This window comes from Myotis lucifugus, unplaced genomic scaffold (assembly GCF_000147115.1).
Source record: "Myotis lucifugus unplaced genomic scaffold, Myoluc2.0 scaffold_365, whole genome shotgun sequence".
Lineage (NCBI taxonomy): Eukaryota > Metazoa > Chordata > Mammalia > Chiroptera > Vespertilionidae > Myotis > Myotis lucifugus.
The window spans coordinates 1,042,319-1,067,616 of NW_005871413.1; the positions used below are offsets into that span (position 1 = coordinate 1,042,319).

The following is a 25,298-nucleotide window of genomic DNA, read 5'->3' on the forward strand; positions in this document are numbered from 1 at the left end:
CATCGATGAGAGAGAAACATCGACCAGCTGCCTCCTGCACATCTCCCACTGGGGATGTGCCCGCAACCCAGGTACATGCCCTTGACCGGAATCAAACCCGGGACCTTTCAGTCCGCAGGCCTACGCTCTATCCACTGAGCCAAACCGGTTTCGGCTCAATTCATGTATTTTTCAAGGGATAACATTTTTTAGTTGTAAGTTGTGGTCTTTGAAATCTTTGTATTCTGGGAATGCAGTTTTAAATGAATATTTTGACTTTAGTAGTCCCTATAATCTAGTTAATGGGACATTGATATTAATGTAGAATGTCTCCTGTTACTTTTCCTTATATTTGGTAAACAAAACAATTTTATTGATTTTAGAGAGGAAGGGAGAGGGATAGAGAGATAGAAACATCAATGATGAGAATCATTAATCGGCTGCCTCCTGCACGCCCCCCACTGGGGATCAAGCCTGCAACCCAGGCAAGTGCACTTGGCCGGAATTGAACCTGGGACCCTTCAGTCCGCAGGCTGACGCTCTATCCACTGAGCCAAACCAGCTAGGGCAACAAAACAACTTTAAAATCAACAGTATTTAAAACAGTTATACAAATAATACCTATTATCAGTTTACTTAGTCCCATCACCATTTTAAAAATTTTAATTATTTCCCAGTATTTTCATGAATATAGGTATTCATTTAGGTGTTAGAGAAGTCTTTATTTAAAGGTATGACCTTTTTAGAAACCTGTAATTTAGAATAGTCAGGCTAGAGGATTGTTTAACCTATATAAGTATTTAATTGCTTTAGGCCAATAAAATATCACCCGTTAGTATTGCCACCCAAAGCCAGAAAACACACCACATAAAAATACCGTCATAGTAGGGGACTTTAGTTTCCCATGGATATCAATGGATACATCTAGCAGACAAAAAAGTCAATATGGAAAATGTGGTCTTAAATGCGTGATGAGACAAGACGGATTGGATATGTTTATAGCAGAGATTATCAACCGGAGTGTCACACAGGCAAACTGGTGTGCTGCAAACTTTTTTAGATCAAGCAACGCCTGGCTGTTTAGTCAATAGCATGGACTACATTACTCATTGATTGTCGAATAAAATGTGACAAAGGCCAGCACAGTAACAGCTGTGTGATGTGTATGGATCCAAATCAGACTTTTTTTTTTTTTGGAAGATTGACAAAAATATATATTTTGGTGGACCTCAGAATTTCAGTAATTACTCCATGTGTGCCATGAGATAAAAAAATGTTGAGACCTCTGTTTTAGAGCTTTTCACTCCAAATCACAAGAAAATGCTATCTGGACAAAATGTAAACAGAAGGTCCTCTAAACCTAGAAACAATGTCTGCTTCATCTATTTTTGTAATGACCATTGGGAGGGGAAAAAGATCTTATGTATATTTCCCATCGATACACCTCCTCAAGATTCCTCACTACAATACCAGAAAATGGAACTATTGTCTAGATGGGATTATATTCTTTGAATGATCAGGGTCTCATAGCATGTCCTTGTACAGAACAAATTCATAAAGCCCCTGGTCCAGATGAACCATAGTCCACACAGTATCAGCACATACATGTACATACGAATGCTCCATGGGTATGTCAGAAAGTAAAGTGGAAGAATATTGACCATCTTGTTTCTGTAATGATTTTGTCAGTCCTTCTGGGTGCCACATGCATAGGAACTGATGTTTACCACCTTGTACAAATTCAGCACAAGACACTGGAGAATGAATGTGGAGCTTTCATTTTAATCTCTGCTATCCTGCTGTCCATGGAACTTACAGTGACAGCTTGGATAACACTCCAGGGACAGGTAATGCCTATGAACATACCTGTGGTCATTCTGTGAAGATAGAAAATAACTTCTGATGCAAAATAATAAAAAATTTTAACTGCAAATCTGCCACGGTCACTGGGGTTCCTCTAGAAAAAATGACAAACATCCAGTTACATTCAAGTCACTGAGAATAAAATCTGTTTAATACAGGCTGAGTCCATCCTAAGAAAGAAGTTAATGAGGTAACACTGTGAAATTCTTAAGCATACAAATAAAAATCAAGAAACATCATTCCAGTTATAAAGGACACAGAAGCCAATTTGTAATTGCCCATAAATATTCATATTCAGCCCTAACTGGTTTGGCTCAGTGGATAGAGCGTCAGCCTGCGGACTGAAAGGTCCCAGGTTCGATTCTGGTCAAGGGCATGTACCTTGGTTGCGGGTACATCCCCAGTAGGGGGTGTGCAGGAGGCAGCTGGTCGATATTTCACTCTCTTCGATGTTTCTAACTCTCTATCCCTCTCCCTTCCTCTCTGTAAAAAATCAATAAAATATATTAAAAATATATATATTCATATTCAAAACTATAGGATCCAGCATGAAAACATGAATAGTGGTCTACCTACTTCATAAATATAAAGCAAAATTTTGCCAAATTCTGAAGTCAGTTATTGCATTAGTAAAACTTCAAACTACAGGACAGAAGCTACAGGGGCCAGAAGGGCTGATGTGAGAGAGGAAGATGTTAAGATGCCATTGTTATAGCACTGCAGAAAAGAGTATCAGCTGAGTAGAAAAATGAGGAAAAAAATAACAAAGAATATGAAATATGAAATGAAAAAAATAAACTTACTTTTTTGAATTCAGCTAGTAGTGCATCTCAGAAACAGGTGCCCTCTCTCCAATGCAAAGTTCACGGCAATTCTGCATTCTGGGTAAGAAACATCTCCTGCCTTGTACTACAACTCACTGGTATTGGATTTGAGAGAGAAGGGAGAGGGTTAGAAACAGCAATGATAATGCAGAATTATCGATCAGCTGCGCTTGCGTGAACTCTACTGGGTATCTAGCCTACAAACAGGGCATGAGCTTTGATCGGGAAATGAATGCTGACTTCCTGGTTCATGTGTCCACGCTCTACCAAGGAGCAACCTAGTGCAGACATCCCCACTGCTTATCCAAGTCACACACAGTACATTTACAGGTGTTCTCTCCAGTATGAATACTCTTATGTTCAGCAAGACAACAAGGATAATTAAAAGTTGTGCCTCATTCTACATATTTGTAAGGCTTTCCTTCACAATGAATTCTCTGATGTTAAATAAGACTTCATTGACAAGGATTAATCTCACAGATCACATTTGTAAGGTTTCTCTCTAGAATAAACTTTCTGATGTACAGAACGAAATAACACTGTCTAAAGGTTTCCTCACATTCTTTTCTTTTTTCAAAATATATTTTTATTGATTTCAGAGAGGAAAAGAGAGGGAGCAATAGAAATATTAACGATCAGAAGGAATTATATGGATCAGCTAGCTCCTGCATGCCCCACAGTGAAGATTGAGTCTCCAACCAGGGCATATGCCAGACAGGGAATTGCACTGACCTTGTGGTTCATACATCGAAGCTAAACCACTGAGGAATGCCAGCCAGTACTTTCTCACATTTTCTATAGTGTAAAGCTTTCCTCCACTATAAATACGTTATTCACTAAATTTTGAGCTGTGGGTACAGGTTCTTGCACATGCTCTACATTTCTAAGTTCTCTCTTCAGTATGAAGTGTCTCATGTACAATAATAAAAGTGTGCCTTTTAATGGGTTAGAAAACCCATTTTTCACATTCAGGAGGCTTCTTCCCATTTAGAATTCTGTGAGCTCAGTAAGTACTAACTGCTGGTACAGGATTTATGACACTCCTTGCATCTTTAATACTTCTCTTCACTATGGACTCTCTAATGTGCTGAGAGGTATGAGGTGTTGCCAAAGGATTTGCCACATTTTCCACACATATTAGGCTTCTCTCCAGTATGAACTCTGTGATGGTAAATAAAGGCTGAGGAATGCCTGTAGACTTTGCAACATTCTCTACATTTATAAGCCTTCTCTCTAGTGTGAATTCTCTGATGCTTAGTAAAGTGTGAGGACTGGCAGAAGGCGTGGCCACAGTCTCTACATTCATGAAGATTCTCTCCAGTATGGGTTGATGGTCAGGAAGGCCTGAGGAATGCCTGCAGCTTTGGCACATTGTCTTCTTTCATAGGACTTTTCTCCAGTATGACCTCTGATGATAACTTAGGGTTGACAATGCAGTGAACACTTTACTACGTTATCTACATTTGTAAGGTTACTGTTATGGGTTGGCTCAACGAGATAGACCACCGACTCAGAATTTAAATTTAAATTTGGCGGCCTACCAAACATAATTTCAAAAGGGGTGAGTCCTTTTATATACGGGGTGCACCTAGCTCTGAGGAGGGCAAAAGGAAGGAGACTTACCCAGTTTTCGCCAGTCTCTAATTTTAACTTAGTTAATGTTTCCTTTAAGATCCAATTTATCCTCTCTACCTGTCCAGAACTCTGTGGTCTATAAACACAATGCAATTTTCAAGTAACTCTTAGGGCCTTAACTATGGATTGTAACTTTGGCGATAAACGCCAGGCCATCGTCGGACCCCATGTATAGTGGCAGGCTAAACTGGGGGACAATTTCAGTGAGGAGTTTTCTAACTACTACCTGTGCTGTCTCTGCCTTGGTTGGGTATGCCTCAGGCCAGCCAGAGAAGGTATCAATGAAAACCAGCAAGTATTTATACCCTCCTTGTCCTCCTGGTATCTCGGTGAAGTCCACTTCCCAGTGTTCTCCGGGGTTCTGACCTCGGAATCGCTGTCCCAGCGCGGCCACAACAGGGGGCCCTTGATTCACCCGGGCACACACTTGGCACCTTCTAGCCAACTCTTGAGATATTTTCTGGAGCCCTGGGATGTAAAATTCTCTTCCCAGTAGTTCTGATAGCTTCATTCCCCCAGGTGGGTGCTCTGGTGGGTCTGGGAAGCGATGGTCTGCCCCAGGGCTTCTGGCATTATAGGCCTCCCATCTGGCAGAATTAGCCATCCAGCCTCTCCTTCCTGGGCCCTTAGTTTCTCAGCTAGCCTCTGCTTCTCTGGCAGATGAGTAGGCTTCTCTGGGAGCCTTCGTGCTGGCAGGGCTACGAGAACTTCTAGGGGCCCTACTGGTCTTTTAGTCAATTCCTTGGCCCCTATATGGCTGCCAGGTGGTTAAGTATCTCAGGAGCTTTTTTCTTTCCTCCTGAGGTCAGGAGACTTCTTTAAGGTGGCTCCCGTGTCCTCCTGTAAGGGCAGTGTGAGGAGATATATCCCTGTAGTCCCTGGGTAGGTCTGGCAGGGCCAGTGCCGGGGAGCTTACCAGGGCTTCTTAGATCTCCCCTGGCTCCTCCTCATGTGCCCCCCGCTACCAGGTACCTTCCTCTACGAAGCTGCTCCCGTCGTCCGTGTAGAGGGTCTCATCCGGATTCTGCAGGGCTGGTCCACAAGGTCCTCAGGGAGGGAAGTGAGGGTAGTCAGTGTCTCCTCACAGTCAGGCAAAGGGGCCTCTGCCTTCTCGTCAGGGAGGAGTGTGGCAGGGTTCAAGGCAGCTGTTTTCAGGAAGCTGAAATGTTTACTCTCTTTTCCTTTCCCCACCAGAGGGCCTGAGTGAGTGCCATAAGTTCCACAAGGAAGTCCACCTTTTGGCCCCCCACTGTCAGGGTTATTCTGGGCTCCTGGGGGCCAGCTGAGCCCCAACAACCCCAATCCACCTCCTCCACCAGCATGGGAGGGAGTCGGTTCCCCCGCACGTTCAGGGCACTCCCTTTTCCAATGTCCTTCCTTTCTGCAAAATGCACATTGATTTTTCCCAAGCCTGGGTTGGACTCCTTTTCTCCTGCGAGGCTTTTCTAGGCCCCTGTTGTCTCTCCGGCCCCTTGGGCCTTTTTCCTCGTTAAGGGCCAGGAGGATCTTCGCCATTTGGGTGTTTAAATCTGCCGTCGGGTCCTCCCAATTGTTAAAAACCTTCTGGGCCACCTCAACCAACTCAGAGATTGATTTCCCCTCAAAGCCTTCTAACTTGTCATTTTTTCCTAATATTTGGGGCCGACTTGGAAACAAATGCAACATTGACAGCCCTCCAACTTTCCAGGGCATCAGGGTTAGGCCCCTGGACTGTCTCTGTCACCTTAGAGAGGTTTGTGGGTCTCCAAGCAGCAGCTCGGATGCCCCCTAATAGAGTCTGCCGATACCGATCGAGAGCCTCCTTTCCCCTGTCACTATAGGGGTTCCAGTTGGGTTGCCTGGAGGGAAACACAGCCTTTAATCTGTCTTTTATTTGTTCTTTCAGAATGGACTCAAGGAGCTTTATTTCCCTACAGGGTCTTATATGTCACAGGACCTCACAGGGTCTGTAATTCCTGTAACAGAGGGCTAGTATTCACCACTTTATTAACCCCTCTGTTCTAGACAGGCCTTCCCCAGTTTCCTACAGTTGAGGTTTTGTGCCACCCCTGACATGGGCATGGTCACACAGGCCTGTAAGACAGTATACAGGTTGCTAACTGTCAACTGTCTCTCAATAGAGACCAAAATTTAATGGGTATTCTACTTTGCCCACCTGGGCAACTGCCCTCTCAGCAGCTAGACACCCTTTACTTTTTGGGTTCATTCCACGTAGCCTTTTTCCAGGACAGTTTACACATAGGCCAGTTCTTCTTTCTAGCCACAAATACAGTTTGTCCAATTTCCTTAAAATGTATTCTGGCACAGGAGAAAGTTGTTTTGCTGTACATAGGTAGCTTAATCCCTATACAACTGGGCTTGGACCTCTGCCTAGCAAATTGCAGTCTATAAGTTCAATATGCAGCCTCTGGTCCTCCTAACCCAAAGAGGTTTCGGCTAGTCTCTGAGTCAGACTTCTCCTCTCTTGGAGAATTTCAAAGTCCTGATGGCTCCCAGGTCCAGGGAGAGTGCCCTTTTCTTAACTCTGTTTATTAGTTACAGGGCCCTGCTTTCCTTGTCTTCCCACCAGTCCCCTTTATGGCAGAGCAGCGACCAGGCCTCTTTGAAGGGAGTGTACTGGAAGGGGATATCAGCCCCTCCTCTTCCAGCAGCAACAGGTACTAAACCCTTTCAGTACATTTGCAAGCAGGGAGCTTTTACTAACTCTATCTTCAGCTTTCATAGATCTCAGGCTTGCTGCTCTATTCCTGGGGCTGTAGGAAGGCTAGTACCAGTCACTGGCTTCTGGCTTAACTGCTGTAGCCTGCAAGCCAAAGGCCTAAGTCTTGTATTGCTTGTTGTAAAACACTCATTTCTCACTGGGCAGCAGCAGTGAGGCAGCTCTAGTGTCAGGTAAATTTCTGCTGTTCTCTATTTTTTCGCTGTTGCTACTGCTTCTTTTTTCAGGGCCACTGCAGGCAGCTCAGGCATCCAGCCCCCCTTCTTTGTTCATTCACCCCCCAATCTGGTCTGGAGATGGGAAATAGCGTCTCGATCTGCCTTGCTTCCCCAGAGGGCTGCTTGTCTGGCCCCAGATCTATAGAGGGCCGGCCTGCCGTAGTGGCAACATAGGAACTGCAGGACTGGCGGATGTTGCAAGGTCCTGCAGGTTCTCGCCCCCCACCCCCTCTCTCCCCATACACTGTCCCTGTCTAGTATGGGATGGACTGAAGTGGCTGAAGGACGACAAAACCCCTCCCGTCTGTGGGTCCAGAGGGAAGACAATTGGCATCGGGGGAGGCAGGGGCTCCAGGTCAAGAGCTGGTGGCATGGCCTGGGCTTGAGGCCGGGGCTTCCCCGGATCTGGCGCCTGGGGACCATAGGGGGCGGCCGGCTAATGGGTTCTTCCTGCTCTCCCTGAAGGACCGGGGGAGCCTTTCCCTTCTGGGGCCCGGCCAAAAGAATTGTCTGTCTCTGTCCCAATTTTTCCCTCGGGAGGCAAGTCCTCATTTACCGGGGTTTCTTGGACAATATGTCAACCTAAACTTGAATATAAGGAATTTGATTAGGTGCCCTGGGCGGCCGTGTATGACATAATGACCTGGCAGGCAGTGGTCAGATCAAAAGACCCTGCATCCGGCCACCCCTCCTGGAAAGTGGGCCACTCCCATTCACAGAATCGCTGTAAATCAAAAGCATTAACATTATAACCTTTAAATCTACCCTAGAACTTCAGTTTAATACAGTAAATTACAACCTAGGTAAGAGCAGCTGATATACAGAAATCTTTATTAACTAAGTGAGCTGATTCTCCTTAACAGTGAGCAAAAGACTCTGAGAAAAATAATTCTCGCAGCTGCCGAGAGACTATTTGCAGACTGCCAAGGGGCCAGCCCAAACGTTCAGCCAAGCGTATCAACAGAAAGCAGAATAAATCAAAGTAGTTTTTACTTCATACAGACCAGTAATGATTTACACTTTCTTAATAGACCAACCCAGGCTGGAGCTGTATCCAGTCTCCCTTCTCTGTAGTAATTTGGCCAGTCCCACACAAACAAACTTTGTCCCGACCCCATGATGATCGGTGGTGAGAGACAGACAAGGGAGGGGGTGACCTGTTTTCACAGCCTCACTCAGATGCCCGCCTGGCCGCGTCCCTTGGGAGCTTAGGTTCGTCGTAGCTAAGGTGCACCCGTATAAACCCCGGGCCTGGTCGCCTCCACATGGGGGTGAGTCACCGTTATGCCATATGACGAATAGCAGAACCGCAGGTTGGGGCCCACTCGGACTCCGTAACCGAAGTCATGGAGCCACATAAAGGAGAGGAGAGGGCAGGGCCCCTCCCTCCACACTCACACACTTTCACCAGACATTCACTCAGAGTTTAAACAATCCACCCAATTCCTAACAATTTCCTAATTCCTGAGGGAGCTCTATAGCTTCCCAGGAGGTGATCAAGCTCCCCTTCCACTCACCCGGAGTGGGCCTGACTGATAGGGGGTCGACAAAGATGACTGACCCTATCCCATTTGACAAAGACAAAGACAACAAAGAACAAAGACAAAATACATCAGCCAAATGCAACCTAAGGTTGCCCGGAACCTGCAGCTTGCTCCTTGAAGTCCTGAAAATTTTTCAAAAAACATTGCAGCAGGGTATACACAGAAGCAGACAACTTTTTGACAACAAATACCAAGACAAACAAATACCAGACAGACAAACCCAGTGCAGCCTACAGCCGCACGAACCAGGGACCCCGGCCACCGTCGTGGCTGCGGGTCAGGACCAGGAGTACCGCTGCGTCCAGCCCTCCGTATAGGTCCTTCCGTGGGACGTCCCAATTCCAGTTTAACGACCAGTCCCTTACCTCTCTCGAGAGTCCAGGTGGCTTGGTTTCCGAATTGAAAGTTTTGGGTGGACTGGAGGCCTCCTTGGTAGTCGTTCTCCACAGGTGTGGGGTATCTCGCTGAGTGCCCGGCGACAAGTGGGGGAGAGCCTCCTGCCTTGAATAGGGGGTCCCTCTCACCCCTGCTGGGGGAGAGCCTCCTGCCCTAAACAAGGGGTCCCTCTCACCCCTGCCAGGTGTCTCGCTGGGGCCTCCAAATGTTATGGGTTGGCTCAACGAGATAGACCACCGACTCAGAATTTAAATTTGAAAGCCTTTTATTAAGCTGGCCAGCTGACCACAGCCCGTACCTTCCCCCTCTGGGAAGCCTCACGGCATGTGGCAGAGACCAAGGGTGCAGTATGATCCTTTATAGCAAAACAGTGTTACCTTAGAAGTTCACAGAAAGTTCATAAGCACAAAAGGGGGGGTAAACAGAGTCACACCTGACTGGTCTAAGACAATCTAGCAATTTTTCTTCCATGGTTCCTAACCCTGCAACCCCCCTCCATACGTCAGTCCCTCCTCCCAGCACATACACAATCCTTCTTCATATCCTGGCAACACAATCCTTCCTCCTACATCCCCCTCCCTCCGAGCACATTCAATTTCTCATGTCTTATTTCCTCCCCTTAGCACATTCTGTAACATTCTGTAACCCTTCCATGCCACAGTCCCTCACCCTAGCACAGTTACTCTCTAGCATGAACTCTCTGATGATTAGTAAGGTGTGAGGAACGGCTAAAGGCTTTGCCACATTGATTGCATTTGTAAGGCTTCTCACCACTATGAACTCTTTGATGGCGTGTAAAGTTAGAGAACTCACTGAAGCCTTTGCTGCATTCATTACACATATAAGGTTTCTTTCCACTATGAACACTATGATGACGATAAAGGGATGAGGAATAGGCATAGGCTTTGCCACATTCATTACATTTAAAAGGCTTCTCTCTAGTATGAAATCTCTTATGCCTAGACAAGTTTGAGGAATGGCTAAACGCTTTGCCACATTCATTACAATTATAAGACTTCTCCCCGGTATGAAATCTCTGATGGTAATTAAGAGTTTTTGCCGTACTGTATCCTTTGCCACATTCTCTACATTTATAAGGCTTCTCCCCGGTATGAACACTCTGATGACAATTAAGAGATTGTGCTGCACTGAATCCTTTGCCACATTCTCTACATTTATACGGCTTCTCTCCAGTATGAACTCTCTGATGCAAAGTAAGATGTGAGGACCGTCTAAAGGCTTTGCCACATTCTGTACATTTATAAGGTTTCTCTCCAGTATGAATTCTCTGATGTTCAGTAAGGGTTGAGGTCTGTCTAAAGCCTTTGCCACATTCTCTACATTCATGAAGCTTCTCTCCAGTATGAGTTTTCTGATGGTCAGTAAGAGTTTGGGATTTCTTGAAGGCTTTGCCGCATTCTCTACATTTGTAAGGCCTCTCTCCAGTATGAACTCTCTGATGATAACGAAGGGATGAGGAGTGCCCAAAGGCTTTGCCACATTCTCTGCATTTGTAAAGCTTCTCACCAGTATGAACTGTCTGATGTCTATGAAGAGAGGAGGACTCGCTAAAGGCTTTGCCACATTCTCTACATTTGTAAGGTTTCTCTCCAGTATGAACTTTCTGATGTCGAATCATGTTTGAGGCAAGGAGGAATGCTCTACCACATTCTTTACATTTATAAAGCTTATCTTCAGTATGAACACCTTGATGATTAGTAAGACCTGCATGGCTGATAAAGGATTTGCCACATTCTCTACATTCATAAGGTTTCTCTCCAGTGTGAATTCTCTGATGAATAGTAAGGGTTGAGGGACGGCAAAAGGCTTTGTCACATTCTCTACATTGATATGGCTTCTCTCCAGTATGAACTGTCTGATGTCGTTTAAGTTTCGCAGACTCAATGAACGCTTTGCCACATTCTGTACATTTATAAGGCTTCTCTCCAGTATGAATATGCTGATGACGATTAAGGGAGGAGGACTCACTAAAGGCTTTGAAACATTCACTACATTTGTAAGGTTTCTCTCCAGTATGAACTTTCCAATGTCGAATCATGTTTGAGGCATGGAGGAATACTTTACCACATTCTCTACATTTATAAGGTTTCTCTCCAGTGTGAATTCTCTGATGAAGAATAAGGGTTGAGGGTAGGCTAAAGGCTTTGTCACATTCTGAACAGTTATAAGTCTTTTTTTCCCTATGATTTCTATGATGTTGAGAATGTCTTGAGGACTGACTAAAGCCTTTTCCATTTTCCCTGAGTTTGTAAAATTTTGCAGTAGCATGAATTCTTCCCTGATGTACAATAAGAGATGAATGACATTTAAAGGCTTTGCAACATGCTTTACATTTGTAAGGCTTCTCTCCAGTACGAATTCTCCTTTTTAGAGTACAACCTGAAGGCCAATTAGATGTTTTTCCAGAATCTTTACATTTATAAGATTTTTCTCCACTATGGATTTCCTGTCCATTTATATTGTATATTTGACTGGAGATTCTACCACAAGGATTCCATTTGTTAGCCTCCTCCCCAGGATGAATATTCTCTTGTCCACTGTAATCTGAAGACTGCTGAAAAGTGTGGACACATTGACTTACTTGGTGTGTCTTCTCCACAATAGGAATAACCTGACATATATTGTGAGAGGACATTTGGTCAAAGACATTTCCACTTTTACGATGGTCCACTGTAAGCTCACTTGTCCGATGATTAAGACATGACTCTTGCTTAAATTTGTTCCAATGTTCAATCCACTGATAACTGCTATCTCCATTTTGTGTACTCTGGTGATAATGGGAGACAGAAAGACCTTTAGTGAGTTAGAATCACATTAAACATGTACACTAGATCCATAAGAACCATTTTGTGATACTCATTAAAGTTTTCCTAATATATTAAAACTGAAGGCATGGTGCATAAACATCGTGCACTCAGGGGGGATCCCTGAGCCCAGCTTGCACCCTCTTGCTGTCTGGGAGCCCTTGGGAGATGTCCTACTGTCGACGTAGGCCCGCTCCTCCCAGGGGGCAGGCCTAAGCCCACAGTTGGACATCCTTAGTGCAACCACAGAGGTGGGAGAAGCTCCTGCCACCGGAGCTGCACTCACCAGCTGTGAGCTCAGCTTCTGGCTGAGCAATGCAAACCCTGTGGGAGTACACTGACCACCAGGGGGCACCTCCCATGTTTTGCAGCATCGGGCTGAAACCAACTCTCTGAAATCCCCTCAGAGGTCCTGGATTGTGAGATGGTGCAGGCCAGGTAGAGGGACCCCAATGGTGCATCATGTACCACTGGGGAATGATTGGGGGCGGGAAGGGATTCGAGAGTTTGGCCAGCCAGGGAGGGACTGCGGAAGGCGCCTGGGCCTGTCCAGCCCATCTTGCTCAGTCCCGATCAGCCAGACCCCAGCAGCAAGCTAACCTACCGGTTGGAGCATCTGTCCCCTGGTGGTCAGTGGATATCATAGCGAGTTGAGTGGACTTAACATATCATTAGCATATTATACTTTGATTGGTTAAACGGATGACCAGACAGCCAAACACTTAGCATGTTAGGCTTTTATTATATAGGATGATAGATAAAATATAAATACAACACCTTAATTATTAGAGAAAGAAGAATGAATCCTTATTTCAAAGATTGCCAAATGCCCAGCCAGCATGGCTTAGTGGTTGAGCTTCAAAATATAAACAAGATCAGGGATCCATTCCCAGGATGGGCACATGGCCCAGCTGGGGGATCGATCCCCAGTGGGAGGCATACAGGAGGCAGCCTGTTGATGTTCTTTGTGAACGGTGACGCTGAGATGAGCTTAGCGTGCAGGATTAAGTTTAGAGAAGCAGAGGGCTACCGCTCACTCAGGCGAATAGCGAAGCCCCCAAAGCTCTCATGGCTTTTATTTAGGGAGTACAGCAAATAAAAATGGAGTACAGCAAGTAACAATGACTAACAGGCATGCTTTGGAGATCATCAGAGCTAAGTTATACATTACACTATTAATTTCCTATGTTATACAAAGACCCTTTCCATCTGCAGCAGTGTACCCTCTCTGGCTTTCCATCCCCTCATGAACTATTTATCACCTCAAGGAAATTCTGCCTCTGAACAATAAGTCTTGTGTGCAAGACTTTGTTCTGACATGGCCTGCTTGCAGGCCCCCGCCTTTTCTCGGCAGAACGTCCTCTTCTAGTTAACTTCTTATTCCACTTGTCCAGCTACACAGCCAATGAATGATTCTCTCTCATCATTGATGTTTTCCTCTCTCTCTTCCTGTTCCTTACTCTCTGAAATCAATAAAAATACATTTTTCATAAAAAAATCATAGAAGATTGCCAAATTGTGCACATTTTATGATATAGATACATTATAAATTTATACATTTTAGAAATGATTGAGTGAAAGTTTAATCCCATCCTACCTTTTTAACAATTCAAATGATTATTTACTCTAAAGACTACATGAGTTATTAGTTTTTCTAGATTTCCTTTCCAAGATTGGGTAACAGCAAAAAGTTGTTTTCAACCTTCACGTGCAGAAACACACTTATCTGCCAATATAACTGACTTTAGTAAGGGAGGTTTTCCAAATCCAAAGTACACCTGACATGCTCAAGTAACAAGAAATTTATTATAACTGTTCCAGATTTGTTCTGTTTATATTAATATCCTCTCTTCTCATCACACTCTTCCTCAAATTCCAAGGCTTTCATTAAATGTACATTTTCAAAGCGACACCTTTTATATCTTACCAGTATTATTTCAGGGAATAAATCCTGTATTCCGGGCTTTGGCATAAAGGCTTGGTTATCTTTTGATGGTATAGCTAAAAGAAAACAAATTTTCAGTTTTGACAATCAGGTAAGTGCACAGCAAGTATTGACCAAATGACATTTTGGAGTACTCTAAGAGCCAGTGAAGAATTCAAAGAAAGCCCAAGATAGGTACAAGGACAAAAACTCACATCAAATAGAGGCAAAGAGTTGCTAACATCTGCCCATGATACCTGCTCAAACACCCTGTCACACAATGGCAATATTATAACAACACTTCCAATTCCCAGTTTCTCTGCTGGAGACAGAGATGAGGGAAGTGCGTGTTCAATGATCTCACTGTTTTGAAGCATCTTCAAGAACATGTGTCTGTTGTGCATGACACAGAGTGCGAATGGAATGGCAGTACACAGTGAGTGCCCTGTAGTGGCTGCTACAAAGAAACAATGATAAATTGTTGGAGCACCACAAAGACTGCAGTACTGAAGATGTGTATCAAGCCTGAAAAGATACCATGGGTCTCAGAAAGACACAGAGAACATTTCAACTGTGAAATTAAACAGACAACAGAACGAAGAATACAGGAACTCAAAACAGTGTTCAATGAAAGTAGAATGTGTGCCACAGATGGTTATTATTTCTTTCCTCCTATAGAAAGGATGTTCAAAAGCCTGGTTGTTTACAATTCCGGAATCTCAACAAAACATACCAAGTCATGCTTAGAATCAGAAAAAGTGTACCATCAGATAAAGAAATTGGGACTACATCAATAGAAAGATATTAATTACTTGAATAAGTTTGGCGCAGTGGATAGAGTGTCGGCCTGTGGGCTGAAGGGTCCCTGGTTCAAATCCAGTCAAGGGTACATACATGCCTGGGTTAAAGGCTTGATACCCAGAGGAGGGACATGCAGGATGCAGCTGATCAATGATTCTCTCTCATCATTCATGTTTCCATCTCATGTTTCCATCTCTCTCCCGCTCGCTTTGTTTCAGAAATCAATAAAAATCTATTGTAAAAAAAGAAATGGAACTAAATATCTTAAAGCCGAAAAGGAGAATAAAAAAGACAACTATATAATATCACCAAAATATTATAGAACCAAAATGAAAATACAATGAGAAAGTATTTTACAAACACCACCGTGAAAGGGGAAATTGAAAAACAGAATACACAAATTTAAAAATACAGTAGAATCATTAATGAAAGACATCTTCAACTTAAACATCAAAGAATTTGCCTGGGAGAGAGGCACCAAGATGGCGGAATAGGTAAACACCTGTAACCTGCTGCCTCCCACGGCCACGTCAAAATTACAACTAAAATACAGAACAATTATCGTCCAGAATGGCCAGAAAGATGGCTAGAGAGGTAAAGAAGAAAGCACATTGAGACTGGTAGGAGGTGCGGAGGCGTGGCATGGGCTGGCACCCAGGTGTGTCACTTTTTTAATTGGGAGGGAGATACAAATTTCTGCTTGCTCTGAGCTCCAGTGCCGTGTGAGACTCGGGGGGACACATATATATATATACCGCAAGAAACTGGATGGTCTGGCATTGGGGCATGAACACAGAGGCAGCTTTCTTCCAGACAGAGGTGCTCGCAGTGGTCATGGTTCCTTTGCTGGGATCTCCCCGGTACAGGGCTGATTAGCAGCCATTGCTGTTTGCTTCGCCCTGGAGATTCCCTGAGACCCCACCCTACCCAATTTACTACCACACCCACACTTTGCATATGAAAGGCCTGGAAGCGCAGAGAACCCCAAACAAAAGGAATCCAAAGAGGACCACACCAAGACACATCATAAGTAAAATGCCAAGGGCAAAAGACAAAGAGAGAATCTTAAAAGCAGCAAGAAGAAAACAGTTAGTTCCCTACAAGGGTATACCCGTATGACTGTCAGCTGATTTTTAACAGAAACTATGCAGGCCAGAAGGGAGTAGCAAGAAATATTCAAAGTGATGAATAACAAGAACCTACAACCAAGATTACTTTATCCAGCAAAGCTATCATTTAGAATTGAAGGTCAGATAAAGAGCTTCATAGACAAGAAAAAGCTAAAGGAGTGCATCACCACCACACCATCTTATATGAAATACTGAAGGGTATTCTTTAAGAAGAGGAAGGAGAAGAAAAAGGTAAAGATAAAAAATTATGAAAAAAGTGAATACATATCTATCAACAAGTGAATCTAAAAATGAAATGAATAAAAAATCTGATAAACAGAATAAACTGGTGAATGTAATAGAATCAGGGGCATGGAAATGGCACAGACTGACGATTCTCAGAGGGAAGGGGGTGTGGGGGGTGCCGGATGAATTTAGACAAATATTTTATATGCATGTATGCAGTATCTATGGACATGTACAATAGGGTTGCAAGGGCCAGGGGTGGGGTCGGAACCGGGTGGAGGGGAGCTATGGGGGAGGGGGGAAAAAACGGACATCTGTAATAATCTCAACAATAAAGAAAAAAAATTTTTTTTAAAGAACAGAGAGGAAAAAAAGAATTTGCCTGGAAGCTGTGGCTCGTTATTGAGCTTCAATCTATGAACGAGGTGGTCACAGTTTGGTTCCACATCAGGGCACAAGCCTGGGTTGAAGGCTCCATATCCAATCATGCTGGAGGCAGCCAATCAATGATTCTTTCTTCATTGATGTTTCTATCTCTCTCTCTCCCTTTCCCTTCCTCTCTGTAATCAATTCATTTAAAAAATAATAATTAAATAATCAAAGAATTTGTACATAAATCATTAAAATTTTGATTCCGAGAAGCCGATAAATATGTGGAAATACGGAGAATATAAGAAACTCCTAAGACACTAACAAATCAAACTCCAGGAGGACCCCATAAGGACAGGATAGTGAAAAGGATAAGGTAGCTTATATAAAAAATTAATCGTTTAAGATCCTGACAACTGGAGAAAGAGACATACAAATGCAAGAAGCTTACTGAATTCTAAGTAGAGTGAATATAAACATGAGAACAGATAAGAAAAAAATACAATGAAAATATCAGGAATTCCAGAATATTATTCTAAAAGCACATAAAAAAACAGCTTTTCATGGAAAGGACAGCCCTTCTAAGATCACTGAAGGGTTTCTAAGAAGAATACTATCGGAGGGAAAAAAGGGCATGAAATAAAACAATGAACTGATAAATGAACAGAAACCATCCAACAAGAATACTGACAAAACAGATTAACAATGGAGAGGAAAAAACTTTTCCAGCTCCAAAACTCTCTAATTATTAGACCTTCTCATTATTAGATCTGACCTATAAATAATCCTAAATATATATACCTCTGGAGGTAATTTAAATATTCTACACAACACTAACATATCAATATTATAAAAAGCCAGTGGCTGTAATGCCAGAACGACCAAATGACCAGTCACCAGGAGGTGCATTGATGGGTCCCACAGTGGTGGCGGGAGGGACTCTGGGTCCCCCAAAAGCAGTGGCGGGACTCTGCGTCTCGCACGATTTCACGCGCTGGGCCTCTAGTGAATATATCAAGATGCCTTGTCTATGGAAAACTCTACAGAAATATCAAAATTTGTGGTGTTCTAATAAAGAAACAGTTATCACTTTGTTTTCTTATGTTGAACTTTAGAAAATAAAAGGAATAGTCTGAGTGGCATGGCTCAGTGGTTAAGGGTCTACCTATGAACCAGGAGGTCACAGTTTGATTCCCAGTCAGGGCACATGCCAGTGTTGTGGGCTCATTTCCTAGTGAGGGGTGGATGATCAATGATTCTCTCTCATCTTGGATGATTCTCTCTCTCCCCCCCATATCCTTCTCTGAAATAAAAATGTATTTTTTAGCCCTAACCGGTTTGGCTCAGTGGATAGAGCGTCGGCCTGGAGACTAAAGGGTCCCAGGTTTGATTCCGGTCAAAGGCATGTACCTTAGTTGCAGGCACATCCCCAGTAGGGGGTGTGCGGGAGGCAGCTGATCGATGCTTCTCTCTCATCGATGTTTCTAACTCTCTATCCCTCTCCCTTCCTCTCTGTAAAAAAGCAATAAAATATTTTTTTAAAAAATGTATTTTTTAAAAATAAAAAGTATATAAAAGGAATAAAATCTTAAATCTCTGCAATAAGACACACAACATCTATATACCGTATATAACAAAGAAGTCATATGCAAATTAACCCTCATACCCTCATAAGATAGCTGCCTACAACCAGGCTGGCAGGGGGTTAGTGAGGGACGACCCAACGACTGAACAGGTAGGCTGTGTGGGACGAGCAGGCTGGTGGGGGGACTGTGACGGGCGAGGGGCAGTTAGTGGCGACCAAGCTGGCAGAGGGGGGGCAGTTGGCGGTGACCAGGCTGGCAGGGGGGAGGGCAGTAAAGGGTGACAATGCCAGAAGGGGGATTAGTTACAAGCAACCAGGCCGGCAGGAAGGGGACAGTTGAGGGCAACCAGGCCAGCAGCGGGAGGCGGTTAGTAGCAACCAGGCCGGCAGGGGGGGCAGTTCGGGGCGATCAGGTCAGCACGCAGAGGCAGTGAGGGGTGATCAGGTTGGCAGGGAGGGGGGCAGTTAGGGGTGATCAGGCAGGCAGGCAGGTGAGCAATTAGGAGCCAGTGGTCTAGGATTGTGAGTTGGACATCACCTGAGGGGTCCTGGATTGGAAAGGGTGCAGGCTGGGCTGAAGGGAACCCTCACCATAAACAAATCTCATGCACCAGACCTCTCGTATATATATAAAAGCCTAATTTGCAGATTCCCCTTGGGAGTTCTACCAACCAGGAGTTCCTTTGCTTGCTATGACATGTGCTGATTACCAGGGTTGGTGCGGATTGAAAGCCGGGGAAGGGAGGACCCAGCTGGTGGCCAGCAGCTGCTAGGGACCCAACCAGTCCACGAATTTTGTGCACTGGGCCTCTAGTTAAAGATGATGTGATATCAACTTATATGGGTACATGGATAGAAAAAGCAATTATGCCCTGGCTGGTTTGGCTCACTGCATAGAGCATTGGCCTGGGGACTAAAGGGTCCCAGGTTCGATTCCAATCAATGGCATGTACCTTGGTTGTGGGCACATCCCCAGTAGGGGATGTGCAGGAGGCAGCTGATCAATGCTTCTCTCTCGTCGATGTTTCTAACTCTCTATCCCTCTCCCTTCCTCTCTGTAAAAAATCAATAAAATATATTTTAAAAAAAAAGAAATGGCAATTAGAAGAGCTTTTGTATGCAACTGGAACTAGGAGTTTAAGTTACATTGTTATAAGCTTAAGATATTTTTTTTAATATATTTTATTGATTTTTTATAGAGAGGAAGGGAGAGAGAGAGTTAGAAACATCGATGAGAGAGAAACATCGATCAGCTGCCTCCTGCACATCTCCTACTGGGGATGTGCCCGCAACCAAGGTACATGCCCTTGACCGGAATCAAACCTGGAACCTTTCAGTCCGCAGGCCGACACTCTATCCACTGAGCCAAACCGGTTTCGGCAGCTTAAGATATTTTAAGTAGTTCCCATGGTCATGGGGAAAAATACAAAGTAAATAAAATGACCTCTGCTAATAGATGACAGAATTCTATATTGCAAATCACAGACTCCACATTTCTAAAAATGTAGATATATATAATTAATTGCTCAAAACATGGTATATAAAACCAACCAACGAAGTTAGCTGTGTTCCTGTAAGGTAACATAAATTAATACAAAATAGCAAATTAAGTATATATTTACATGAATAACAGCATAATTGTAAATGAGATATTAACAGTTTACTTCCTAAGAAGGTGCAGGATTTGTATGCTGTCAGTATAAAACAGTGCTGGGATCCTACTTTGAAATGCTAAGAGTATCAGTAGTCATTAGTACCCAGAGTGACCTAAACATTCAACAAAAGTGCCAATACCACAAGAAAAAAATATTCTCACCTTGCCCAAGTAGGTCAGTTCTTTAGAGTGTGATCTTGATACCAAAACATTGCAGCTTTGATCCTTGCTCAGGGCACATTAAAAAAGTCACCAATGAATGCATAAATAAGTGGGGAAATAAGTATCTCTTTCTCTCTCTGTTACACTCTTCCTCTAAAATCAATACAAATAGAATATACAGAGCTGGCTGTAATTAAAGAAGAACTCAATAAATGAACTACACATGCAATGACCTTAAATTGGAATGCTAACAGTATAAGCTGTCACGAGTACCCAAGGCTAACATGAGCATCATCATTTGCACTTAAGGGTTGCAGGTTCAATTCCCCTTAAAGGGCACATAGCTCACTTGCAAATTCCCACCCCACCTGGGTTGAGGCACGTGCAAAAGGGGGCAGTCGATGTGTCTCTCACATCGATGTTTCCTCTCTTCCTCCGCTCCTTGCTCCCCACCTTCCACTGTCTCTGAAAAGCAATGGAAAGAATGTCCCCATGTGAGGATTAACAACAACTACAAAAAAGCAGCACTGTAGAATGAAGAGCCCACTTACAACTTCCCACGCATGAGGTAAAATAATCTCCTACAAGGGTGCTTATACCACAAAAGAAATAAAGGATATTCTCACATATACAAATAGGGTTGAGATACCAAGATGTCTACGTGTAAAAGAAAGAGTGAAGTTGGACTAAACCAAAATGGATAAAAAAATGAAACATAAAGCTAATAATAACTCAATCTATTCAAAGTTATAGACAAATTTTTGTTTTATTTTTAATATGTTTTTATTGATTTCAGAGAGGAAGAGAGACGGAGAGAGAGATAGAAACATTAAGAGAGATTCATTGGTTGGCTGCCTCCTGCATGGTCCCTACTGGGGATGGGAGCCTGCAACCTGCTCATGTGCCCTTGGTCAGAATCGAACCCAGGAACATTCAGTACGCAGGTCGACAGTCTATCCTAGGGGTCCTCAAACTTTTTAAACAGGGAGCCAGTTCACTGTCCCTCAGACCGTTGGAGGGCTGGACTATAGTTTAAAAAATAACTATGAACAAATTCCTATGCACACTGCACATATCTTATTTTGAAGTAAAAAAAACAAAACGGGAACAAATACAATATTTGTATTTGCATGTGGCCCGCGGGCCATAGTTTGAGGACCCCTGGTCTATCCACTGAGCCAATCTGTCTAGGCGTATAGAAAAGTTTTTATGACATTTGATTTTTTATTTTAACACCAAAAGGAAAGATAAACAAAACAAAACAGTCAAAACGCATTATACCCTGTATAAAAGTATTATTCACATTAAAGCAAATGGCCAGTGTGTTAAAAATACAAGCTGTGGCCGAACCGGTTTGGCTCAGTGGATAGAGAGTCGGCCTGTGGACGGAGGGGTCCTGGGTTCGATTCCGGTCAGGGGCATGTACCTTGGTTGCAGGCACACAACTTTAAAAATGTCCAAAGCTATATGGTTAACTAATCTGTAAGACAGAAGGCAAGAACACACAATAGGTAAAGACCGCTTCTCTGTAAAAAATTAATAAAATATATTTAAAAAAAAAAATACAAGCTGTGAAATGGGAAAAAATGTCTCCAAAGCATATTATCAGATAAGTAGTTAATATCCAGAATATATAAACACCTTTTAAAAATCAACATGAAAAAAAAAGTAACACAACTTTAAAAATGTCCAAAGCTATATGGTTAACTAATCTATAAGATAGAAGGCAAGAACACACAATTGGTAAAGACCGATTCTTCAGTTGCTCAAGTAGTTAGACAAAAACAAAACAGATACATGCAAAAATACTAAAACTAGACCCCGTTCATAGGCTGGGAACCAAACTGAACTCAGCAAGGATTAACAACTAAAATATGACACCTGAAAGCATGAAAACACTGAAAAAAAAGTATAGTCAATGAACTTTACTATCACTCTTTAAAATATGGGTTTGCATATATCTTCCTAGGCATAATAACCCCAAAAATAAAGAAATGAAACTACAAAAGAATAATTTTGACATACCAAAAGAAACCACAAAACAACAACAAAAACCCAGCAAAGCTACATCCTCAAAAGCTAAAGATCCAAAATATATAAGGAACTCACACAACTTTACACCAAAAAGAAAAACAATATGATTGAAAATGGGTAGAGGACCTGAGTACACATTTCCCAAATAGGACATAAAGATGTGCAATAGACATATTAAATGATGTTTAAGTTTAACTCATTCATCATCAAGAAATGCAAGTGGACACCACCATGAAACACCAATCATCCATAAGTCAAAAAACAAGTATTACTAATGCAGGGGAGAAATGAGAACATTCTTGCACTGTCAGCAAGATTATAAACACTAGAGGCCCAATGCACAAAATTCATGCAAGAATTGGCTTTCCTTTCCCTGGCTGCCGGTACTGGCTTCCCTCTGGCACCTGGGACCTGGACTTTCCTCTCAGCCCTGGCTTTGTCTGGAAGGATTCCAGCCTAATTAGCATATTATGCTTTTACTATTATAGCTTGGTGCAGCCACTAACAAACACAGAGGGTTTTCCAACATTTACAAACAAGTACCAGGTAACACAGCGATTCTATTTCTGGGGATTTATACAGAGAACTCGAATTCACAAAGATATACCCACCCATATATCCATTGTAGCACTATTTGCAATAGTGAAGATATCGAACTGGAAAAAAGGACTATTTTCATAATGATGCTCTACCATTTAAAATAAATTAAAAGACTTCATTTGACTTGACATGTAAGGAGACAAAATTTATATCTCAGCTCATCTCCTTCAAGACATGACTCACTATGTGTTTATTCCAGAAAAGACACAATAGCTGGCTGCATATATAATTTCCATGTTATTGATTATAAAGCTACATTAATTTTATACACTTCAAATATTTGAAAGGCGAATATGTAACCAAATTTGTATTTCAATCCATTGCATTAAAATGGAAACTCCCTATGTACCAACTCAAATATTAAAGAAAAAACAACAATACGGCATTCTCAACAGAAAAAAAATAAACCAAGAAGCAACAGGCTGAGAAAATATATTTGTAAAAGTAAACATGGCCTGGCTGGTATGGCTCAGCAGTTGAGCGTCGACCTATGAAACAGGAGGTCACGGTTCGATTCCTGGGCAGGGCATATGTCAGGTGATCAATGATTCTCTCTGAGCATTGATGTTTCTATGTCTCTCTCCCTCTCCCTTTATCCATGAAATCAATAAAAAATATCTATCTCTATATATAAAAGGCTAGGATAAAAAGCATCCCCTCAGGAATTCTACCGGGAGACCGGGAGTTCCATCACTCACTATGACATGCGCTGACCACCATGAAGCGAAGCGGAATGAAGGAAAGCCCCGCTGGAAGCTGGCATCTGGGGAAGGAAGCCCCCAGCGAGCAGCCAGGGAAGGAACACCCCAGCCGGCAGCTGGCAGCCAGGAAAGAAAGGCCCCAGCCTGTAGCCGGAAGGCCCGATCAGCCCTGATTGCCAGCCAGGCCTTGGGGCCCTACCCATACATGAATTTCGTCCACCGGGCCTCTATTATATATGTAAAAGGCTAAGTGACAAACCGTACATCCGTCTGACCATCCAGTACATAAGATGTACATTGGCAATTGTAAAATAGATGTTCACTCGTGCATGCGAGATATTTGTCCCCATCTGACACTGGCCTCCCATTTAAATTAATTCGAAGACAGTTTCCCATGATGCCAGCATTTGTGATGACTATTAATAAATCACAAGGACAAACTCTAGACGAAGTAGGAATATTCCTACCTGAATTCGTTTCCGGACATGGTCAGTTATATGTTGCTTTCTGTGGAGTTCAAAGAGCATGTGATGTTAAAGTTAAAGTTGTAAATACTTCATCACAAAGATAATTAGTCAATCACTCTCAAAGTGTTTTTATTCTTAAATGAGTGTTTTTACTCTTAAATGACTGCCATCCTGTTAGGTGTTTGGTGGTAATTCACTCTTTAATGTGGTATACAGGGAGATATTAGAATGAGGTTAATCACTTTTTCATTCAATGTTTGTATCAATGTTATTTTAATATCATGTTTTTATTGCTTTTACATCATGTTTTGTTGTTTTTATATTAGGTCTTTGTGGTTCTTATATCATGTTGTTACTGTTTATTAATCAATTTATGTATTATTTTCACATACATTTTACTCATTTTTTCATCTCAGACATTTCTATTATAGAGAAAGGGCGATATTAAAATATCCCTCCTAATTGATTTCCTTTCAATGTGCATGAATCTGTGCACATTCTGTACCAGGCCATTAGTACATTAATAAAAAAAGTCAACACGTACAGGATAATTATGCAAAACAGACAAAGAAACCTTTCAATCTTTCAACTCAACATTGACAAAAGAACCAACATGTGTCAAAAGGGCCAAACACCTTTAAGGCACAGCACTACCAAATACATACACATAGAAAATCAGTGTAACAAGATCCTGCACATCTTACGTCACTAAGGAAATGCACATTACAACAATGAGAACAAACAAACAGCACAGGCAAGCAACACTAAACCACCATTGTACAGGTCAGAATCCAGAACACTGACCCCACCAACTGCCTTGGTGATGTGGAGCAACTGGAACTCCAATCACTGCTGCTGAAAATGGCAAATGCTACAGCCCCTTGGGGAGATGGTCTGGAGGTTTTTATAAAACTAAATATACACTCGCCATGGGATCCAGTAATTCCGCTCCTTACTATTGAAACAAAGAGTTAACCTTTTTATCTACTCAAAAGCCTACAAGGGGTTGCTTATTCATAATATACAAAAACTGGAGGTAATGAAGAGGTCTCTCAACGCATGAATGGATAAATACACTGAAGGACATACAATGAAGTCTTATTCACTTGTATAAAGATATAATACAACAAGCCATGAAAAGACATGATAGAAACCTAGATACACAGAACTAAGTGAAAGAATCCAATCTGCCTGCCCAGGTAGCCCAGTTGCTTAGATGATAGTACCGATATGCCAACGTTGTAGGTTTGATCTCTGGTCAGGGCACATACGAAAAAATCAATTAATGCCCAGCTGAAGTTTCTATCTCTCTCTAACTCTCCCTTCCTCCCTGAAATAAACATGATCTTCCCCTAACCGGTTTGGCTCAACGGATAGAGCATTGGACTGCGGACTCAAGGGTCCCAGGTTCGATTCTGGTCAAGAGTATGTATCTTGGTTTAGGCACATACTCATTAGGGGGTGTGCAGGAGGCAGCTGATCGATGTTTCTCTCTCATCAATGTTTCTAACTCTCTATCCCGCTCCCTTCCTCTCTGTAAAAAAATCAATAAAATAGCCAAACTGGTTTGGCTCAGTGGACAGAGCGTCGGCCTGCGGACTGAAAGGTCCCAGGTTCGATTCAGGTCAAGGGCATGTACCTTG

At 42.8% G+C, this 25,298-nt stretch overlaps 1 protein-coding gene across 14 annotated transcripts in view; it reads right to left on the bottom strand.

The window, feature by feature from the left end:
• Positions 1 to 2,644: 2,644 nt before the first annotated feature.
• The window catches only part of LOC102426853 (zinc finger protein 345-like), a 51,866-nt gene continuing 29,212 nt past the window's right edge, over positions 2,645 to 25,298 (bottom strand). For 7 of the 14 annotated variants that reach the window (XM_023764941.1, XM_023764940.1, XM_023764948.1 and 4 more), the window contains 2 exons: positions 13,931 to 14,004; positions 9,798 to 11,966 (listed from right to left, as the gene is read on the bottom strand). In XM_023764941.1, the coding sequence (XP_023620709.1) occupies positions 9,858 to 11,966; positions 13,931 to 14,004 (2,183 nt within the window). In that variant the 3' untranslated portion in view covers positions 9,798 to 9,857. Of the gene's footprint in view, positions 2,762 to 9,797; positions 11,967 to 13,265; positions 13,467 to 13,930; positions 14,005 to 19,853; positions 20,007 to 20,221; positions 20,292 to 23,655; positions 23,696 to 25,298 lie in introns of those variants that run through there. The other 7 variants (XM_023764949.1, XM_023764950.1, XM_023764945.1 and 4 more) reach the window with 6 other exon arrangements.